This window comes from Perognathus longimembris, chromosome 12, assembly GCF_023159225.1.
Source record: "Perognathus longimembris pacificus isolate PPM17 chromosome 12, ASM2315922v1, whole genome shotgun sequence".
Classification (NCBI taxonomy): domain Eukaryota; kingdom Metazoa; phylum Chordata; class Mammalia; order Rodentia; family Heteromyidae; genus Perognathus; species Perognathus longimembris.
Window position 1 is genome coordinate 51,582,986 of NC_063172.1, and position 22,006 is coordinate 51,604,991.

The 22,006-nt window shown below is 37.8% G+C and overlaps 1 protein-coding gene across 5 annotated transcripts in view; it reads left to right on the top strand.

Annotated features, from left to right (window-relative positions):
* The window catches only part of Eya1 (EYA transcriptional coactivator and phosphatase 1), a 141,703-nt gene that overhangs the window by 63,051 nt on the left and 56,646 nt on the right, over positions 1 to 22,006 (top strand). For all 5 annotated transcript variants that reach the window (XM_048358973.1, XM_048358968.1, XM_048358971.1 and 2 more), the window contains 2 exons: positions 11,343 to 11,482; positions 13,465 to 13,548. In XM_048358973.1, the coding sequence (XP_048214930.1) occupies positions 11,343 to 11,482; positions 13,465 to 13,548 (224 nt within the window). The remainder of the gene's footprint in view (positions 1 to 11,342; positions 11,483 to 13,464; positions 13,549 to 22,006) is intronic.

The window sequence follows — 22,006 nt, forward strand, 5'->3', positions numbered from 1 at the left end:
TGAGTGTAAGAGGGAATTCAATATGCATGGGAAACCATTTGTTCCCTCTGCTGCTTTGATCCCTGCCAAGGCACAAGAAAGTAGAGCAAAAGACTTGAAAAACGGGAACGTTCTTGTGCAAGTTGCTGGACTCTGAGCTCTGACAGGAACTCAGTGTGACAGGATGAAAGACTAGACTGCCAGACATCTTTCCTGTAAATGCAGGAAAATTGAGCCTCATCTGTAGTACCTGCCATACCTGCACATGCTCACTATGGAAATGACTGGCAGGTTTGCAATGGTATGCAAACCCTACATGTTCCTGTAATAGCATGCATAAGGCTGCTACATGTGGCTTTGGAAAATCTGCTAGCCATACTTGCTGTTTTACACAGATGCTAGTGGACTTTGGAGAAGTTTGCAATTTGTTCAGCTCAAGAATAAACCATTTCAGTGAAATAATTTTAACTAACTTTTTGGGGGGAAACATTTGTCAGCAAAACAAATATTTGTATCTAAAATAGCCAGGCTATTAGGATGTGAGAAAACAAAACAGATGTTTGTTTTGGGTTGTTGGATTTGTTTTGTCTTTGTGGTAGTTATTTTTTTCTTTCTTTATTCCCCCAAAGGACATATAGTGTTAGCCATAATGAGATTATAAAAGGCATGGAAATATAGTTTACTCTTCATTTTTATATTTGTCAGAAATGTCATAAAAGTAAAGTTTATTGTCTGTGAATTTTTCACTTGTTTCTAAAAAGTGAAAATTCGGTCTATTAGCGTTTGTCCCTTGTAGTATTCATTGTTGGTGAGCCTAATTTTTTGATTAGTTGGCCAGCTGCCAATATTAGGACATTGGATTCCAGGATAGTGTCTTTTCTTACATTTATACCTAACAGATGATTTGTACATAAATAGTCAAAATAATGTTACTGAGCTAAGTAAATTATGTTATTGATCTAAGTAAATTAGCTTATTAATTCACCCAACCACTGATCATTCTATACTCTTTTGAATCTGAGCAGTGAATTTCCTGGTTTAAGTTGAAAACAACAACATTTACCAATTTGATTTTTTTTTAACTAGAAGTAATTGAGGAAACACAATTGACTGTGTTTGCCATCTTTCCAATTCATTATCTGGGATTAGATGGTTTGGGGTGTGCGTGTTTATCTGTGAGTGTCTTGCAGGAGAATATTATACTAGACACTTTACAACTGAGCTACATCTCTAGCTCAGTAAACAGGTTTGGGTACTAAGTTTAAAACAAAGATAGGACTATAAGTTTAATAGCTAACACTTTTATTCCTAGTTTGATAAACAAATTTTCAACTTAGTAAGTTTAAGGAGTACTTTTAGTTTATTGACTAGCAAGTACCTGAGCATGGGACTAAGTACAAGAATAATATTGTCTGGAGAAAAAATGAAAGTAGGCCTGTTAATCCCCTACATTACCTTCTAAAGCTTTGAAAATGTTTATGTGAGTTCCTCAGAATATTGAATACCAAAAACATTCACCAAATACCGCTTAATACAATTAAAATTCCATTTTCTTCAATAATATTATGTAAGAATGTTTCACTGCTTCTCACTTCATGATGCTGCTGATATTTGAGAATAATTTTCTACTGGTTTACATTGTATCTGTAGTCTTTTGCTCAGACCAATACTTAGTTTTAAAAACCTAGAGCGTAATTTATATCTACAAATCCACTTCATACCTTTGAAACTGCTAGACAATCGAGAAGCTTTAAACTTTAAAGTTACAAGTGACCTTATGGATTCTTTTGTCTGAGACCTTCACTTTTGTAAGTATGAATAAGGAATCCAGAAAGCCTGAACTTTTCCAAAGTGTCCCAGCCCACCACTGATGGGTCTCTTGATGGTACATTGGAGTGACATCCAGTTTATGCTGTGACTCTTCATATTTCTCCAGGAGGCCCAAACTTCCCCTAAAGATGATATATTACCTTGTATTTCCCTCTCCTCAACCAAGGGATACCCCTAAATGTTCCTTGGGTATCACTTTTTTTTTTACAATAAAATTTAAACCACATTGGTAGTAAGAGATTTAGAGTTGGTATAACCAACTCTTGGTTTGAATCCTCATTCTACCAATTGCTTTGGGCAGGTCATTTAACAGCTTTACATATCACTTTCCTGTAAATTGAGAACTATACAACTTGAGAATCCTTGACATGAAATTCTGGAGACCAGAAGCCTTTTATATTTCACTTCTGTGAATTTTAGAGTGTCAATATGTACATAATGATGTATTGGAAGGTTCTACACCTACCAATCCTTCCAGTTTACTCTACATGAAAATTAGAAAGCTTGGGAGAAAGGCAAATAGCCATTAGGCTTCCAGATTACCATATTGAGCATATAGATTTCATCTATCACTAGTTGATTTTGCCAAGTGTTTCTAACTAGGGCCACCTCTAATGTTCTCCACAACATTTTCCAAAGTAACTCCTGTCCTGTGACTTAGTTAAGGGGGAGTGGCAGCCTGAATTCTATACCCACTAAGATTGAAACATGGAATTCCTATTACTCCTAAAGCACTAAAGAACTTCCATTGGTGGCCTACATTTCGTGCTTAAATTCTCATGTGACAAAATACCATTAAAAAAACAATACATGAGAAAATGTATAGATGTACACATTCATTCAGCATTTACCCCCTTCTTAGCTCATTGAAAAGGAGCAATGTTGGAATACTTCTTTCAAGAGGTTCACATGTGATTTTTTTTCTAAAAACAGAAATCTTGGGAACAAATCAATTTAAAATATCTGCACAATAGATCACCTCATCTTTGCACTGAATCTAATCTTGTGTCTGTATATTGTCTTTTGCTATGAGAATTTGGAAGCAAAGGAAAGGTGTTCTCTCATTCTGTTTCTGTCTCTCTCCTTGTTCCTGACCACCATGAGGTGAATAGGCCTTCTTCACCCTGTGCTTCCTCCAGTATCTACTTTGCCATCACAGGCCCAAAGCAATGGGGCTGACCACGGACTGAAACCTCTGAAGTTGTGAGCCAGTTAAACCGTTTTATATATGAATATTACTATTCCAAGTATTTTGTCACAGAGATAGAAAGCTGGCCAAAATACTTTACATTCCCCACCATATACCTGGGGTACCATACTAAGCTTTCCTGTGGGTTGATTCCAGTGCCTTTGAGAGACATTCTGGATAATTTTCTATTATATGTGGCTTTTGCTTTGGCCAGCCCTGAAGTAAGATGTAATCTTACTTAAAGTAACCAAATTAAACTTCTCAGAAAATAGTTTCCCCTGGTAGAAAAGTTAATTGAAAACATTAGAAATATGTATTAAAATAGATGTATATGATTATGTTTGCTGATAACATGAAGATAACTACACCTACCACTCTATAGAGTAAACCAAGGGACCATGATACTTATCTCTATGCATTCTTACTTTCAGTTTTCTTGATTTGGGGTTGGTGTGCCATCTGTTAAGTTAATCAGAGAGTTTCACATTCAGGGCTACCCAGTGTCTACTGCTGTCCTGCATATACTTCATGCTGCTCACTTATGTAACTGTTTTGTGTGCTTGAGTCTCAAATATAACAATGCCTATGTTTAGGAAAGCAATATTCTGTTCTTTTTATCTGAATCTCACATGACCATAAATAGAATATAATTATTGCTTTCCACTCCACATGTTCACTGAATTCAGATCATCTGTCTGAGGATGTTACAATCTGTACTAATTTTTTAAAAGCCATATGTTGTCAGCAGATAATTTCAGGGTCTAGCCAGGAGCACAGCTCCTCTGGCCTTGATCTAGTGCCATTGAACCTGTGGGGAGAGCCTCTCTGCTAGCAGATCAGTTACTTCAGTCTGTTTGGAGGAGTCATCTTTCACCTCGCTCAGATTTAGAGGTGAGCCAGGAGGGCCTCCATCCTCCCTGAATACAGAGAAGACAGCTTGTAAGAACCTATTTCCTTCGTAGCGACCACCTGATCCTGGGTGTAAAGTGCGATCAGAAATCCCCTACTACTTTAGGATAAATGTGAATGCTCTAATCCTAGATATTTAGAAGGCTGAGATTTGAGGATTCTGGTTTGAAGCCAACCTGGGTATACGTATCTGAGAGACTCTTATCTCCAGTGAACCAGCAAAAAGGCAGATGTGGACGTAATAAAGCACCAGCCTTGAGCAGAAAAGCCAAGTGAGAGCAAAAGACCTTGAACTCAAGCCCAAGTACTCACATATACACAAGAGGATGTAAATGTTTATTTTTAAATTGTCTAGGAACCCTCCTGGCCTTCATGACAAGTAGCATGACACAATAAAAAATAAAAGCTTTCTGTGAAAGACAGTATCACTTAAGAAACTTATCAGCCTAGAAAAATATCTTCAAATATTTTTTAAGGTTTGTTTGTTTGTTTCCTTTTTGTTGCCAGTCCTGGGGCATGGACTCAGGGCCTGAGCACTGTCCCTGGCTTCTTTTTGCTCAAGACTAGCACTCTACCTCTTGAGCCACAGGGCCATTTCTGGCTTTTTTCTATATGTGTGGTGCTGAGGAAGCAAACGTAGGGCTTCATGTATATGAGGCAAGCCCTTTACCACTAGGCCATATTCCCAGCCCCTTCAAATATTTTTTAAATAACAAAACTAAAGGTATAAGATTAGCAATGGGCTTAGAAGCTCACAAAAGGAAATATAGGAAACATAGTATTTAAACAAATATATATAAGCATTTCTAACATGTGCAAATTAACAACCACCTACTACTATTCAGTGCCTGAAAAAAATAGTAAAGAAGTCTTTAAAGAAAATACATCCATGTGCAGATGATTATGGTCAAACTGGCAGGATTTAAATGGACAGAATCCTTGTTAAAACTCTCTGCCACTATGTATAAGCAAAGAGATGATATGTTGAAGGTGTCATAAGAAACTTAACTGAATGAGGAATTTGTACTGGTTATGTTAGATAATAGAACTTAATGCTTCTGAAGTTACCCAAGTGGAGTATGTTTTAGTCACCTTGGCATTATCTTGGAGTTACCCAAGGTGTTTCTTTTAGTAAGGATTAACAGGTGATAGGAAGTTTTAAGAATTCTACATTTAATAGATAGGAGAGCTTTAAAGCTGCATAATTAAAACTGTGTCCTTGACTTGATAAACAAGGAGATAGAACTTAAAAAATAGTGGGCTGGGAATATGGCCTAGTGGCAAGAGTGCTTGCCTCGTATACATGAAGGCCTGGGTTTGATTCCCCAGCACCACATATATAATAAATAAATAAATAAAATAAAGGAAGTCACTTTCCCCAGGTAGGAGTTATGAGTGCTGAGGAACTGATGGATTCTACCAAGTTCCAGGAGTCTTTTTTACTTTCAAGTACTGAAGGATTTATGGAATCTTCTGTAGTGTTTACAAGTGTAGAATTTTAATAATCTAGTGTAGATTTTAATATGAAATGATTGCATAAACTTTAGTTTTTAAATGAGCTTTTGAAGTAAATGCAGCTATTTATATTTTGACTAGCTAGGAAAAATAATTGGACAAGCTTCATGGCTCTAATAGGTAAAAGCTAGACTTGAGAAACACCACCATTGATTTATACATGCCTGCCTTCACACTATTTACTTAGTGAAGAAATGAATAATCAACAGGTTCTACTACTCTTGACAAAGTAAAAGTGGAAGACTTTTTCTCAAAATAATTCTGTCCAGTTGTTTATTCACTACAAACATAAATTATTGCAAAAATGACTAAGGAGTAAACAAGATTTAGATAGAAAATTCAAAAAGAAGATATCTGGGTTAGACTTCAGGGGCTAATAGGAGTTTCACAGTTGTACTAGGGAAAGTATGAGTTGAGGAAAGACATTTGAAAAACAAGAAGAAATAGTATGTGTCAAGTAGTTTTGAAACAGCCTGGCACTTTCAGAGAACTGAGATAATTAGATTTCTCTATCTGAGGGAGACCATACATGGAGTATTAGAAATAAGGTTTTGAGTGACTCTGGGAGACATTTCCTTTCTGAGAGTAGCTAACAGACTGCTAGTGCCATACACAGCTCTAAGTACCTTTTCACACATCCCAGTTTCATCTTATCACATTTGCTTTCATTTCACAGATAATGAAACTGAGCCACTCAAAAAGCAAGTAACCAAAAAAATCATATTATAGTAGGAAAATCAAGATTCAATACATAGCACTTGAACTTGTAGCTGAGTCTCTTAAAAATCTATACTGTCTTCCTGCTCCATTCTGGAAGTACTGAAGGGATTTGTTTCTTTGTCTGCTTTTAACTGTATGTCATTGATGGTAGTACAAAAAAGAGTTGAAAGGCTGAGGGAAGTAATCCTAGAAATACCCTCTTGTAGAATTTAGATGGGAGATGACAAGAGCTTGTTCTTAAACTAAAGATATTGAAAGAAAACATCCACATAACCTAGTCCTGCTTTGATAGCCCCTGTAAGGAGTTTCTAGATTTGAAAACTTGAGAGATACTAGTACAACTAATCAGACTTATTAATAGAGAGAGAAGATGCATTTTGACACAAGTTAAAATATGTCCATGGCTATTCAGGTGCCATGGTCTTGCAAACAGTGGGATACTCAGGTCAAGAGGCCTAGAGGAAAAAGGTTGGAGTGATCAACCTTCAGTATCACACAGTTATAACCAGCCACTTGACAGCTACTAGGAGAGAAAGGATTGTGGGGGAGCTACTCAGAATATAGCCGACCTACCAGCTGTTTGTTTACTCATAACATAAAATTATTTGCTTTGGAATGTCATTGACTGTGTCACAAATTACACTGCTTACCATGGCTGACTTTTCTCTTTTAATTGTAGGAGATGAATCTTAAGAGCATACAGATTAGAAGCAGTGCATTGATGAACATGCCAATGTACACTGTTGCTTGTCCCAGGTCAGCTCTTTTGAGTATCACTAGTGAAAAAACACCAAGCTTTGGGATTAATGACTGGGAGGGAATAACATGAAGCAGAAAGACAAGTAAGTCAAGATGATCTGATGTGTTCATGGTTTAAAAGAGAACAGGGTCAGCACAACTACAGAGAAATCAGGGAGGATGGAGAACTCAAAAATCATTAGATTTTCTCATTGTACAGTCACCAGTAACCTTATAGAGTTTCTTTTGTATCTTCTCAAACCTATAACATTGCCATGTGTCTCAAGTACTTCTTTGACTCCAAAGCTGAAGCACTCTTGGGTTCAATGTTTGTTACATTTGTCTCATGCCTGATCTGAACTGATTCAATCATTGTCCTTCCTGATGTACATCTTTCTTTGTAAGGAACCAACCTTAGTTTTTCTCTTCACACCTCACTCATCTTCTTCTGTCCATTTCCTCTATACACACTGCATATCTTTAAATACACTCATTCTTTAATTATAAATGGTATCCCTTTGGGATCTATACCTACTTTGCTGTTTTCTCTTGAGCCTCAGCAAAGTCTAGCATTCTACTAGGCATTTTTATTTAGATGCCAACAAACTCTACAAATTTAGTAGATCCATTGCTGACCTCCCAGTTCTCATGTACAATTCTTTCTTCCTAAACTTTTTTACTTAGTATTGCAACCCCCCTAATTAATGACCAAAGCACTTGTCTCCCTTCTTCCTTCTCTACTTTGTTATTAATTTTACCTTCTGGTGACCTTGCAGGTCTCACAGCAATGCTTTACCCCATCACCTATGTCTAGATCACCACCATCCTTCACATGGGATCTGAATTCTCCAGCTGCCCATCTCTCTGTCTTGGGGATTATCTCTAGCCTCTTGTCACACTGAAGCTGGAACCCTCACTTCCTTATTGAAGCCTTATCTTTCTGGCATCCTGCAAACCAGATTGAAGTTGCTTTCTAATTTTATTATTTTCTTCTTGTTGTTTATACCTCATAACCACAAGATACTTTCTCTGTACCTTTGCATGCTCATGCCCCTGACTGGAGCGCATTCAAATCTATATTCCTTCTTTACTGTTGAGTTTGTCCACCATCTTCAAGAAGTTTCTATAACCCTGTTAACCTCAGTTATGTAGCCTTTCTCCATGGTCTCCTAGCATTCTATCATCCTCATGTCATAAACATTTCCTTTGTTTTATTTTTTTTTTTGGCCAGTCCTGGGCCTTGGACTCAGGGCCTGAGCACTGTCCCTGGCTTCTTCCTGCTCAAGGCTAGCACTCTGCCACTTGCGCCGCTTCTGGCCGTTTTCTGTATATGTGGTGCTGGGGAATCGAACCTAGGGCCTCGTGTATCCGAGGCAGGCACTCTTGCCACTAGGCTATATCCCCAGCCCCTTTTCCTCTGAATTTTAAGTTCCAAGAAGAAAGACACTGTATTTGTTTGGTACATCAATATATTTCAGGTTTCTAGTACTTGTGCCTGGAATAGTTGGAACATAGCATCTACTCAGTGTTCCTTAAGCAAAATGAATGCCCCTCAACATATTTTCACATCTATTATCTCAGTGGGAGAAAAGCTGAACAATTTAGAGAAGGTTTTAGGGAAACATGAGCTGCTAGTGGATTAGAAGATTAAATTATTAGAGTTGTTTTGCCCTAGTACGAGGAAGAAGTTAGAATCAGGAAAGCTGGTTAAGAGAGGAGTATTCAATCCCACCCCAAGGAACAAAAAGGAATAAAACAAAAATCAAAAACAAGCTTTTGTATCATTTTAAATTGCATCATCATTCCAACAAATAGAGATCTGTAAGTAGTAAATGTGTGTGCATATATTAAGATTTGAAGGTGTCAGATTTCCCATCTTTTAGGCATTCTTTCTTCCACCTAGAAAAACTTCAGATAATATGATTTTAAAATCTGCCGACTTTGTTCAAAGAATTTGTTTTCTTTTGAGAGAAACCTGCAGAAATGAACATTTGGTCTAATTATAGCTTTCCTGTCCTTCTCCCAAAATGAGGTGGATATATTTTTTTAAAGTTTAGCTGTTATTTTTAAACTAAGGGTAAAGTAAGCACCAAAAGTAAAGAAATGGGTAATTAATAAAAGGGAAATCTAAGCCAAGAAGACCTAGGTAAAATAAAGTACTTTGTGAACAAAATTAAACTATGCAGAAATAAGGCAAAAATCCTACTGTTACTAGATACTTTACTTGGTGTCTTTTAGCTCTCATCAAATAGGAACTTGTAAAAGCTGGAGAGCTCACAATTCAAGGTAGATATAATGAAATACATAAAGCACACACTGAATCTGATGCTAACTCTGCCATTTGCAAAATGAATGCTTTGCTTTCTAACCATGAAAGGTATTATCATGTGTTCTATCTCCATCGGGGCTCCCTAGATTCCACACCAAGATATACATTGAAGGATATCTTTAAAATAGAAGACTAGGCTGATGCTCTACCATTGAGCTATGCCCCTGGGTACGATTACCACATACTAAAATTTCGAAACAAAACAAAGGATAGGAAAGTTAAAGCAAGCTATTGGAGAGTACCAATAGAAAGAGGAATGCTAACAAAGAGGGCATCTGAGTATGGATATGGTCAAAGTACTTTACATATGGAAATAGGACAATGGAACCTTTTGACATTATTGTAGGAAGCCAGGAGGGAAGTTAGGGAAAGTGATAGAGAGGGAAAGTTTGACTGGGACGCATTTGTGTATAAATGGAAATGCCTCCATGATATCTCCCTAGTACAATGAATGCATGCTAACTTAAAAAGGAAGGCTAAGATTTTCTTTAAAACACCACTGTGAACCCACTTCACTACTTAAAATGTATTTATTTATTAAGTCTTTGTAAAATATGAAGGAGACATGCTTGATATGTTAAAGACAAAAAGTGGTAGGACAGGAAGTCCTACCACTGCAATCCAAGGATATCAATGTAGATTTAGAGAATGGTTAGTATTGACCAGCCAGCATCATGTGCTAACATTTCTATGAGATGTATTGGCTCAGAATTGTATCCCAAGTTACCATCTACATTAACCCCCTCACTAGAGTTGTTTTGAACTTTTGGGTCATAATTGAATAATATTATTTTCAGTCATTATGGTGGTTTCAAAGTATTAGAACATCGTAGTTTATATGAGAAATTTGCTAGGTTGATTATGATAGAAATAGACATAATTTTCTCATCTGTAAGTGGTCGGAATCTATTTAGTTGTCAAGATTAAATAGAAGGGTAGAGCTATTTCATGTGAGTTAGAAATGGAATTTATTCTGTCCAAGTCTATTCCTATCTGCTTTGAGTCAGAGCTTTGGAGAAGCACTTAAACTTGGAAGTAATGCTGAGACTGCACAGTGTGACACATGCACAACCTTGGTGGTAGGGTCCTGGCTGAAAGTAATAATAAATTAATAAAGGCTACTAGGCCTTCAGTTGCTTATCATAATTGTGTGGTAGAATAAGAATCAAGAACACCCCAATAAAAACAATCATTCATGTTAGATTGAGAAATTTCCACCATTATCTAGTAAAGAAATCTGACAGAAAGCCTTTGGAGAAAAGCCAGCACACTGGACATCTGGAACTTGGGGAGGTGGCTCATTATCTGATGTAAGTACCGGATAGTCTAAGAAAAACCTGCCTGAGAGGTGAGAGTGAATGGTTGTTTTGTTCATTCTGAACACAGGATAAGAATCTCCTTCAGCTCCACAGAACTGATCAGCTCTTCCTTCCAGCCATTTGGGAGTTGTTCTTTATTTTGTGGTTTCTATGTAATTATTTCAGTGGTTTCTCTAAGTTAGCCAGATGGGTAATTATAATGTGCTGCCTGGTTTAAGACATTTGGTTCATAGAGACTAAGACACAGGAGGAGCCTGTGACAGTGCTCTGCTAGGTGTGGGTGTTCTCCATATATCTGTGCTCACTTCCTTATCGGTAATAAAATAAGGCTGAAAGCAGAGATTTTTAGAATGTTCAAAGAAAAGTCTTCCAGACAACCCAATTTTTCCTGCCTCAGGACTAGTAACGTTTTTTTCATCTCTCTCCATAAACTAGAATCCTTTTGGTAGCTGGGAAAGTACAAACTGGGGTAAATGCTGGACCTTCTCAGTATACCCAACTACCATTTGTAAAAAAAGAAAAGTGGTGGTTGAGGGAATTGGGATGGGGGAGTGCTGTCTAATCACAGGAAAATCTAGGCTGTATAGTACAACCAGTTTTCTGTCCCCTCCAATTAAATATCAATGGTTTCTAAACAAATCTGGAATCAGGTATCTCACAAATTATGTTCCAATGCCAGTAAAAGATAATGTAGAGTATAAGCAAAATGGAATGTGCTTTTACTTTTCAAACTTCCTCCTGAATTAAAAGAAGGTTGATCTTGGCCCTGTAACCTCTGAACTTTAAGATGAAAGTCCATCCTATGTTCTTACAGAGTACAGTACAATCCACAGCCCATCAACACCCATTAAAGATTCAGACTCTGATCGATTACGCCGAGGTTCAGATGGGAAATCACGTGGACGAGGCAGAAGAAACAATAATCCCTCACCTCCCCCAGATTCAGATCTTGAGGTATGTCATCCTCCACACATAGGTAAAGAACAAAATATAGTAAAGAACAAAATATGGCTTTATAGTACTGCATTTGGTTACTGCTTTCTTTTATACACTAACAGCAGGCAGAGCACTTTTTCTTTTTTCACATTAGCTATGATATGCAGGAGTTGTGTTGCTATCATAATTGTTTCTCTTGTTTTGTTTTTGTAGTGCTGGGGGGCCGGGGTGGGGGTAGATGCTAGCGTCTTATTAGTAGTGCTCTAATATGCAGCTACATGCCCAGCTCTGTGACATTCTTTGTGTTTTCTTCCATATTGACTATAAAATAAGGCATCTATTTCTCTATCAAAGAAGTGAACTACGTTAATTCAGGCTGAACAAAATTCTGTCGTACTGTTTTGTACCATTGCCATTTCAATTAAGTAAGTGCCATGCTGAAAATGCTTAGTGAAATCCATTTGGAAACAGAAGACCCCCTTGTGTATATTGAGAAAGTAAAACCTGCAATGTTCTACCCTGAAATGGTAATCATTTCCTGAGACATGTTTTGGTGAAGTTCAAAGCTGGAGGGATTAAGTAAGAACTGAAAGGGTGGCACATTTCACAATCTTCCCATCCACTGAAATTAGGTTTCTGCTCATTTGCCAAAGTGAAATCTGATGGTGGAAAACATGATGATTTTGGATAAAAAGATGAACATTTTTCCAGCAGAATCTATGTACACAAATATGTATTGGTGAGTGGGAATGGGAAGAAAGACAAGCAGTCTTGGGAGGCTTTCTGCTGTGTCTCCAAGATATTTTTGAAATAAATTCTTCCAAATTCTATTCAGAATGTCTAAACAGCACCTCCAAGAACACAAGAGATAAGTGTACTTCAGTTGCTAAACTGAAGACTGAAGCACACTTCAGTCTTCCTTCAGTAGTCATCCTTTAGCATCCACAGGAGAATGGCTACTAGAACCTCTACTACAGATACCAAAATCCATGGCTTCTCAGGCCTCTTGGATACACCAGTAGATTTACAAATAGGATCTTTCTTTAAATCACTATACTCTGCTTCAATTTCTCTAGACTACTCCTAATGCCAAATACAGATATAATGTAAAGGTTATATAAGTCATCATTGTCCTGTATTGTTTAGGGAATAACAAGAAAAGCAAAACCTGTTTATGTTCCAGACACATACAGTATCCAAGTGTTTTCTATCCTTGAAAATGACAGATACCAAGGGTAAATGCTGTACCTCATCCCTTTTATAACTTCCTAATGGTTCACTTACAGTAAATACATTAAAGTTTTAATTTCTGCATACAAGTTCTTCATATTTAGGTTGATAAGAATAAAACATAAAATTAGTTATAATACTGTTTGTTAATAAACAAAAGACTAAGAAGAAAAAGATCAACCCAGTGACTTTTAATTAACTGACCTTCTCTATCTCTTATGTATCTCTCTTAATTCACTTAGTACTTTCTTAGAACTGATACAGATTTTATTCACAAGCAGAGAAGACATTATTTCTTTCTAAATTTATATTGATGTTAGTATACTTATCCTCGTGTACCTCATCTGAGGTTATATGTGAAAAAAAATGGAAGACAATCTTTGAAATAGTTTTGTTTAAGAAAAGGATGAATTTTCTGGGCATTGGTGGCTCATGCCTATAATCCTAGCTACTCAGGAGGTTGAGATCTGAAGATCACAGTTCAAAGCCATCCCAGAAAGAAAAGTCCCCCTGAGACATTTATCTCCAATTAATCACTCAAATAATTATAAGTGGCACCATGGTTCAAAGTGGTAGATGGCTAGCCTTGAATAAAAGACTCAGAGACGGTGCCCGGTCCTGAGCTCAAGCCCCACAACAGACAAAAGAAAGGGTAAATTGATACTTTTCATCTATCTGAAATTTCAAGAGTGCATTTTTAATTTGAAGCAAATTGAATAACAGTTTTTCACCTGAAGAAAAGATATATTGATCTGATTCTTCCTTTATAGAGAGTGTTCATCTGGGACTTGGATGAGACAATCATCGTTTTCCATTCCTTGCTGACGGGGTCCTATGCCAACAGATACGGGAGGGTGAGTTCTGACTAGCACCAATTTTATATTTCTTTGCAGTAAATAGGCCTAGAATGTATTTGTTGTGCAGATGAATACATTTTAACATATCTTAAATTATAAAATGGGAAATAACTTACTGATACAGCTCAAATATATAGAATAAGTGAAAACACATTAGTGAATAGAAAAGAGATGACTTTCTTAGTCTTAAAAGTGAAGTAGACTTTATATGATTGAGTCCATGTTTATTTCCAACACTAATGAATAAAAGTGACAATGTTGTTTAAAATGCAGAGGTGAGATTTTTGGCTTCAGTAAGTTTTAGATGCCTGATTTTTATTTCCAAATGGGACAGTTATTTCGTTTGCTGTTGTTGCCTTTAGTGATTAACAGTGGTGGCATTTTACTTTGAGAACAACTATGGTGATTTTTTTAAATATATTTCTTTACTATTGAGGCTAAATTTATTTGAGTGGTATATATACTGAGCTTCTGGATGACAATGAGTACTACATTCATCTGAGAGTTTATTATAGTATTTTCCTCAGTGTTGCAGATAAACAATAAAATCGAAGATTGCCTTTCATGAGCCTTTAATGTTCTGCATTTGTGTTCCTACAAACCTTAAAAATTCTTCGCGGGGCTGGGGATATAGCCTAGTGGCAAGAGTGCCTGCCTCGGATACACGAGGCCCTAGGTTCGATTCCCCAGCACCACATATGCAGAAAACGGCCAGAAGCGGCGCTGTGGCTCAAGTGGCAGAGTGCTAGCCTTGAGCGGGAAGAAGCCAGGGACAGTGCTCAGGCCCTGAGTCCAAGGCCCAGGACTGGCCAAAAAAAAAAAAAAAAAAAAAAAATTCTTCGCGGTATATTGCCTGTTTGTTTTATAAGTTTTTCCCATGCAAAAAGTAAAATAAAAATCATGTTATTTGAAGGATATATGTAGCTAATTAGTAAAATTATACTGCATACTATAGTTTTAACATTTTAATATTTTAAGAAATTATATTGATACTCAAAGGTACTGATTTGGAGCCTTATAACCTGAATTCTTTTGCCTTAGTGACTATTGAGATTTACCACAATTAAATGTTAGAATTGACACTGTGAAAGGCATATAGTAACTTTGCAAATGGGACCAGATATTCATTCTTACAGTTGGTACTTATTTTCATCATATTTCAACAATTCTGTGAGATGAGTTAACTCAAAACTACATCTTAAGTAACAAGATAAACTAACCTCCTGAGTAATATTTACCTGTGCTTTTACTTTTGTCATCATAGAGCATGTGATAAAACATTTTATTTCATATAAATAGCCGAGGCCAAATTTATATATTCTTTAAAATATGAGGGATCTGAATTATTTTTTTTATCCTTCATTGGTAAGTTGATGAGTGCTGAGGAAGAATTTCCAAGAGCTTGTGGGCTTTTTTAGGAAGATTTTTCCTGAGTATGACGTAGGCCTGAAGACCTGGGTTTACTGTATAAACATCAGGAAAAAGTGCTGTAAAGAAAGCATTGGAGGGGCTGGGGATATGGCCTAAGTGGCAAGTGTGCTTGCCTCCTATACATGAAGCCCTAGCACCACATGTACAGAAAACGGCCAGACGTGGCGCTGTGGCTCAAGTGGTAGAGTGCTAGCCTTGAGCAAAAAGAAGCCAGGGACAGTGCTCAGGCCCTGAGTCCAAGCCAAGAACTGGCAAAAAAGAAAATAATTTTAAAAAAAGAAAGCAGAGGAAGTAGCAAGTAAATATAGAGGCTAGGTTGTGTTTGTTGTTGGAGGATCAAAAGAGGTATGCTGATGGATATGGAGCCTCTGTAGAGACATGGCCAGAAATGAGAGCAGCTGCCCAGACTTCTAGCCATAGTAAAGAAGGTTAGCCTCATTGTAGAAAAACAAGCAAATTATGGGAGGATGTCACAGGAGGAAGTAAAAAGATGCCATTTTCATTTTCTGGTACTGTCATTATGTGTGGGGAATAGATGGCAGGTGAAGATAACTGGGGATCTAGATAGGTGACTTAAGTGGTGCTGTGAATCACTGGCAATGGAGATGGAGAGAATGAATTGAGTTCTGAATTATACTGCATTATATTGGCTTTTGAAGTGGTTTTAGTTGGAGCAATAAGTGTAAAAGAGAAGAGTGGCAGGTGATTTCTCCATTGTGCTTGAGAACCAAAAGAATAGCTGTATATTTGTTGAGAGGGGTGAAGAAACTGATATGCATGGAAAATAGAAAATTTGGGGTTTGACAAAATTGACATACCTGTTAGATACCTACTTTGGACCAGGCAAGGGACTAACTGGAAAAGTATCCCACAGCACCCATAAATACTACAAATTTAGAGTCAACAATACACAAGTTAGGGCTACAATTTCCTCATTCTCTTGTGTGATTTCTTCTAAAGAAGGCACTTCTTTGTATAAGACACTGTTGCCAATCTATTATCTCACTGGTGGAAGCATCACTTCCTGTCAGAGCAGCTTTTGAGGATTCCTTGCTGAGATATCCAGTCAATCAAAATCACTGGAGAAAGCTTACTTAATGTTGCACTCCTCAGGGAGCACTTAGGGTTGAGAAGAATTTGCTCTCAACTTGTGATAATCAAGACATGTAAAAGTGTGAGCCTCAACCAGGATTCCTCCAAGCAATAATAATCACCAGTCCGATGAGAGTAGCTTCTATCCCTTTTGTTCCTACACATTCTGAAGGCAGCTTAGTGTCAATCTGCTTTCTTCTTTGGAGTGCAGATTTAGTTATGTTCCTGTCCATTGTCAGCGAAGTATGAGGCTAGGCCTTTCTCTACATGCATATAAAGAAATGAATGCCCGACAATGTGGTAGCTGTTCTGTCTCTATGGGAACTAGATACTTGAGAAGTAGCTTAGTCACAGTAGCTTAGACAGCTCAATGAGTGGGCCATTCAGACAGGGGACACAGGATCCGGTTGATATAATGCAAAATTAGGGCATGTTACAGCAATATGTACTGAAAAAAGGTTTGAGAATATCCCACCTTTTGTGTAATCCTAGCTGTGGGAAGAAGGCATGTTGGGTGTTATAAGGAAGTGTTGTTTTATAACAAAGGTGATGGGAACAAAAAGAGTGCTGGATGCACAGTACAACCTTTGCTAAGAAAGCGGAAAACAACTTTTTAAAGCTGGAAATGAAGTCTATGGATATCATTTTAAGTAAGGATGCTGTTAGTAATATCGTTCCTAGCTGGTTTGCTTCATATATTTAAGTTATTCTCAAACTAAATCCAAATTGCTGAATTTCCCAAAAGAAAACTAGTCCTTTTCTTTTTTAAATTTTTCCATTGAATGGTCTTGGAAAAATAGACAATCTTGGAAAAATAACAATCCAATTGTTAATATCAAAGCACACACCTCTAACTTGTATTTAGCTAAGTATTATGCTGATGAGGGAAGACTCCTTGGGAGCCTTCCCAAAGGGTCCCACAAGGAATAGCTCCATTGTTTCCTGCTCTGTTATTGTTTAGTATCTGTGTCTCATTGGAATTTAGATTAGAATGGGTCTTAATGGTATTGAGCCTCACTCCTCATTTTATGAAAAATAAAATCTAAACACTACACTAATATTTAACAAAAAAGATGGCATAAAACTCTTAGTCTGTTTCCTTGTAGACCTGTTAAAAATGTTCTCAATGTCTAGCACTCATTTAATGCAACATTAATACTGTGAAATTGCTATGCCCAAGGCTGTTTTCTAGATGAGGAATTGTGAGAGGTTAGAAATTAAATGAATAAAACATTTAGGACTCTGGCCTAAATTTATATTCAACAAGTACTAGAGGTATTTGAACATAGGTGAGACTTAAGTAAACAAACAAACAAACATAAAACCCAATGTGTACCAGTGGCTCACACTTACCCTTATAATTTAGCTATTTGGGTTCCAAAGAAGGAAAATTCATGAGACTCTGATCTGCAGTTATCCAGAAAAAAGCTGGAAGTGGTCTGAGTACTGGTAGCTCATGCTTGTAATCCTAGCTACTCAGGAGGCTAAGATCTAAGAAGCACAGTCCAAAGCCAGCCCTGGCTAGCTTCTTCTCTTCTTCTCTTCTTATTTCCAATTAACTACACCAAAAGTCATAAGTGAAGCTGTTAATCAAGTGGTAGAGTGCTAGCTTTAAGGAAAAAAAAAAAAAGGTAAGGGACAGCACCCAGGCCCTGAGTTCAAGCCCCAGGATCAACAAATGCATACATACGTACACACACACACACACACACACACACACACACACACACACACAGAGCCTAGTCTAGAAGTGTGTGGAAGTGGGACTATGATTTATGTGGTAACACACCAACCTTGAGTGGAAAAGCTAAATGACAGTGCCCACGCACTGACTTTAAGCCCCAAGACTGGGTGGGCGTGGATGCGCCCAGACCACAAATACTGGCATGGTAATAAGTAATATGGTTCCTTCAAATTTCACCCTATGGAATGACATAAAAGAGCTGATGATTTGAGTTTAAATATCTCTAAAATCCATTCTCATCTCTTAACTTTTCAGCTCTTCAGGCAAATTGTTTACTCTTATTGAACCTAGATTTGCTCATCTGTTACCCCATCTCCTTGATATGTAGGACTGTTTCCAGAATTAACTGGCATCATGAGTTTGAAAGCACACTATTTTCCTAATGGCAACAACCGATAGCCAGAAAAACATGTCAACGATTGAACTTGTAATGACTCTTTGAGTATTTGTTTTATAACATGCAGGATCCCAATTGGCACAGTGAGTTTTGGTTCTCTTAACCCTTTTTAGGAGGGGTGATCTTTAAGAAGTTAAAAAGTTGGAGAGCAGTTAATCTAGTCTGTGTCATCAGAACACTCCAGCACTAAAATCCAGGACCTTTGGAAAGATGGACTGCCAGCATAGCACAGAACTAAGGATCCCAATGACTTCCCTGGGTTGTAGAGGATTTGGTTCCTTGGTCAGTGTGATTGTCCTTTGGACCCTCAAGACCAGGGTTGGCACACTTTATAGAGGGTTGTGAGTTAAATATTCAGGCGCTGTAGGCCCTATGCTGGATATGACTGTTCATCTTTGCCCTAGGAGAACTAAAACAGGTATGATTGGTACATAAACAAATAAATGTGCTATGTTCAAATAAAACTTGATTGATAGCTCCCAAATTTGAGTTTTATGCAATTTCCATTTCCATGTCTTAGGAAATGTTATTTTCCTGTTTCTTAAAAACCTAGACTAGGGATTGGTAGACTATACCCTATAAGCCGAATATGACTTGTGGCCTGATTTTTGGAAGGCTTTTGAGATAACAATGTTGTCTAACTTGTAAAGGATTATTTTAAAAAGGAGTAGCACAAGGAAGAATGTGTGTCAGAGACTGTATATAACTGGCAAAAATGTGAATATTTACTGTCAGTCTCTATAGAGAAAGATGGGCCCTTCTTTAGCACAGGCTCTGAGATTTGCATCTATCCCTTTTATTTCTGCCTTGAGGGTACTTGGACATGACAGTATCACTGTGGTGACCCCAAACACCATGCAGACATCTGAAGGCTTGTGGGACCCCAAGGAAGCTCAGGCCAGCACATAACTTTGCTAGGGGAGATAAAAAAAGACCTAAAATGTAAGGGCATAAATGCAATACAAGTGTGTTTCTTTCTGATTTGATAGTATAGAGTAAAATATTCCAGGTTTCTTGGCTTGGGAAAGATTTAGAGGTGCAGATAATTGTCACAGTAACTTTAGCATGTAATTTTTGAGGCTTCCAGGATTGTTGTCATCAGCAATCAGCCCAGAGAAAGAAAAGGCAGGGCTCACATGAATAGGAGCTTTGTGGTCCAGGCCGAGGAATGTATACCTCTCTGTGTCTGTGACATTGGCCTTGACCTTCTAGATCAGCACCAAGGACCCCGAGCAATGTGGTATCTGTGTGCTCATGAATAAACTGAGAATGGTGTTAATGAATGGATAGCATCACAACTGTTGTGAACCCTCATTAATGAGTGAACCTCAGAGCTCACTTTCAAACCCTCTGGGACTCTTGACTATCCCAGCAGAGTTGTGTCTATGCCTGTAGCTGAGGCCACCAAGATCATAAGAAATCAGGGCGATCCCAAAGGAAGGAACCCTGATTTTTTTCTTCATATATTAATGCTAACTTAGATCAAAATGATAATGTATCATTTTATATATAATGACCCCTGATGAGCAGGGGTCATCCTAGCTTCCCAACCACCATGCCATTTTGCCATCTCCAGCCACCCCTTTTACCCTGTGGCCTTAGGAAAGCTGCTTATGTATCTGCCTCACTTCTGCTGTCTAAATCTTCCCACCTCGGAATGGAAATAATTGTGGCACTGCTAGGAGAAGAGTGAAAAATCTAGAAATGTACTTGAAGACACTATAGAAATGAGTTAATATTGTTCTTTTGGGGGCTTCAAGGAGGGAGTGGACATATTTTGTTGTTTCAGGAAGCACAAGAAGGGAGGTGGAGGTCAAACCATACAAATTTCCAAAATCATGTGGAAAAAATGTCCCAAATCATGTGTATACACACACACACATATGCACACAAATGTACCTGTTTAGGGGCTCAGACTTGGAGAAAATGAAGAGTAGAAAATACGTTAAAGTAACTATAAAATATTTCACCTTTGTTCTTCTGTTCTGCTCTTACAATTTGTACTGCTATCACACATTATCTTTTTAAAAATGAGGAAATTTGGCTCTGAAAAATTAAATTATTCAGCCAGGTGCCAGTGGCTCATGCCTGTAATCTTAGCTACCAGAAAATGAGATCTGAGGATCCCAGTTCAAAGTCGGCCAGGCAGAAAAGTTCGTGAGACTCTTGCCTCCAATAAAATAGTCAGCAAAAGCCAGAAGTGGCACTGTGGCTCAGGTGGTTGAGTTGCTAGCCTTGAGTGAAAAGAAGCTCAGGAACAACACCTAGGCCTTGATTTCAAGCCTCTGGACTGGCGAAAAAACCACAACCAAACCAAACCAAAACATTATATAATTCACTAAAGAAAGCATCTCCATCATGTGGTAATGCCAGGATTGTAATCTAGTGTTTTGAATGGTCCTTTGCCCTGTACACAGCACTGAGTGACAGGACTTTATGCTGTCAGCAAGGGGATGCCAAGAGTGATCTGATACTTCAGAGTGATATGATGGACATGTATAACCAGGAAGAGAAGTCTGATGGCAAAGAAAAATTCTTGTGCAGTGCTCCTGGTAGGAAATAATGAAGGCCTAAACAGTTAGCTGTAACACTAGAGGGGAGAGGAGAGATAGGAGAGTGGTTACAAATGAAATCTTGATAGGTCTTTTGATTGGATTTAGCTGTTTAGCCTTTCCCTTGGCATCAAGTGGGTCTCAGATGTTAACGCCAATTGGCCAGGTCCACTCTGGCTTTCTTTCTCTTCTTCCTCCCTCTAGTACCACTTCTTGGCACTTGCCTTATGTTTGGGATTCAATAGTTTTTCTTCACAATCAATTAATCTTTGGAATGGTGAAGTTCTTTCTCTTAATTCTTTACATGGGAATTATTTTCACGCTATTGAAAGGGAATTTCTCAAGTAAGGAGAAAATTCACACAGTTGAGTATCAGATATCTGATCAGTAAAAATGACCTGATTAACACCACCACCCTGAAGTTGGGTTGTTTTTTTTCCAAGTCATTCAGGCAACGGTTCAGCAATGACTCATTTTTCACATGCATACGATCTCCTACTGTAATCCAGATTATTTCTTAATTGGCATCAGACTTATGCCCAATTCTCCAAACTTGACATTTTACTACAGCTGTCCAATGGTAGGACCTTTACCAATTTGAAAAATGCTAATATACTTTAAAAACTATTGATACCTTTAGACAACAGAAAAGACATGGTGGGTCCCTAAGCTCTCCTGCGTTGAACTTATCATTTAAATTAAAAAATGTAAATGTTTTGAAAGAAAAATAATATTTCAGCATATAATTCTTCTCTTTCCTCAGATAAGGGAGCTCATTTGCAAAGCTTATCCTTAATCCTTCCCCAGTAAACAACCATCAGGAGGCCTTAAGAAAATAAACCCCATTGGGACAGAGTGCCCATTCCTGTCTTTCAGCCTCTTTTCCCCCAAACAAAAGATCCTGAGTAGGGAGAATTTTTAAATGACATCCAAGCTCTGTTTGTAGCTGTAATATTAGCATTATAAATAAGAGATTGTTTAAGGGATCTAAAACATGTAGGGTTTTTTTTTTTTCTTTCATTTGATTGATATTGCCCAACTAGTCCTTGATCTGAGCATACTTAAGAAGATTTTCCCATCTTCCTCAACCAGCTTGTTTTGTTAGCAGCAGGCCTCTGTGGGACACTGCAGCTCTCAGTAATTACTGCTGGTAGAAGGAGGCTTAGGGGCTCATGCAGAATCTGGAGTCCATGCAGGTAGTACTTAGAGGCATAATTGTTTGTTTCACAGATTCACCAT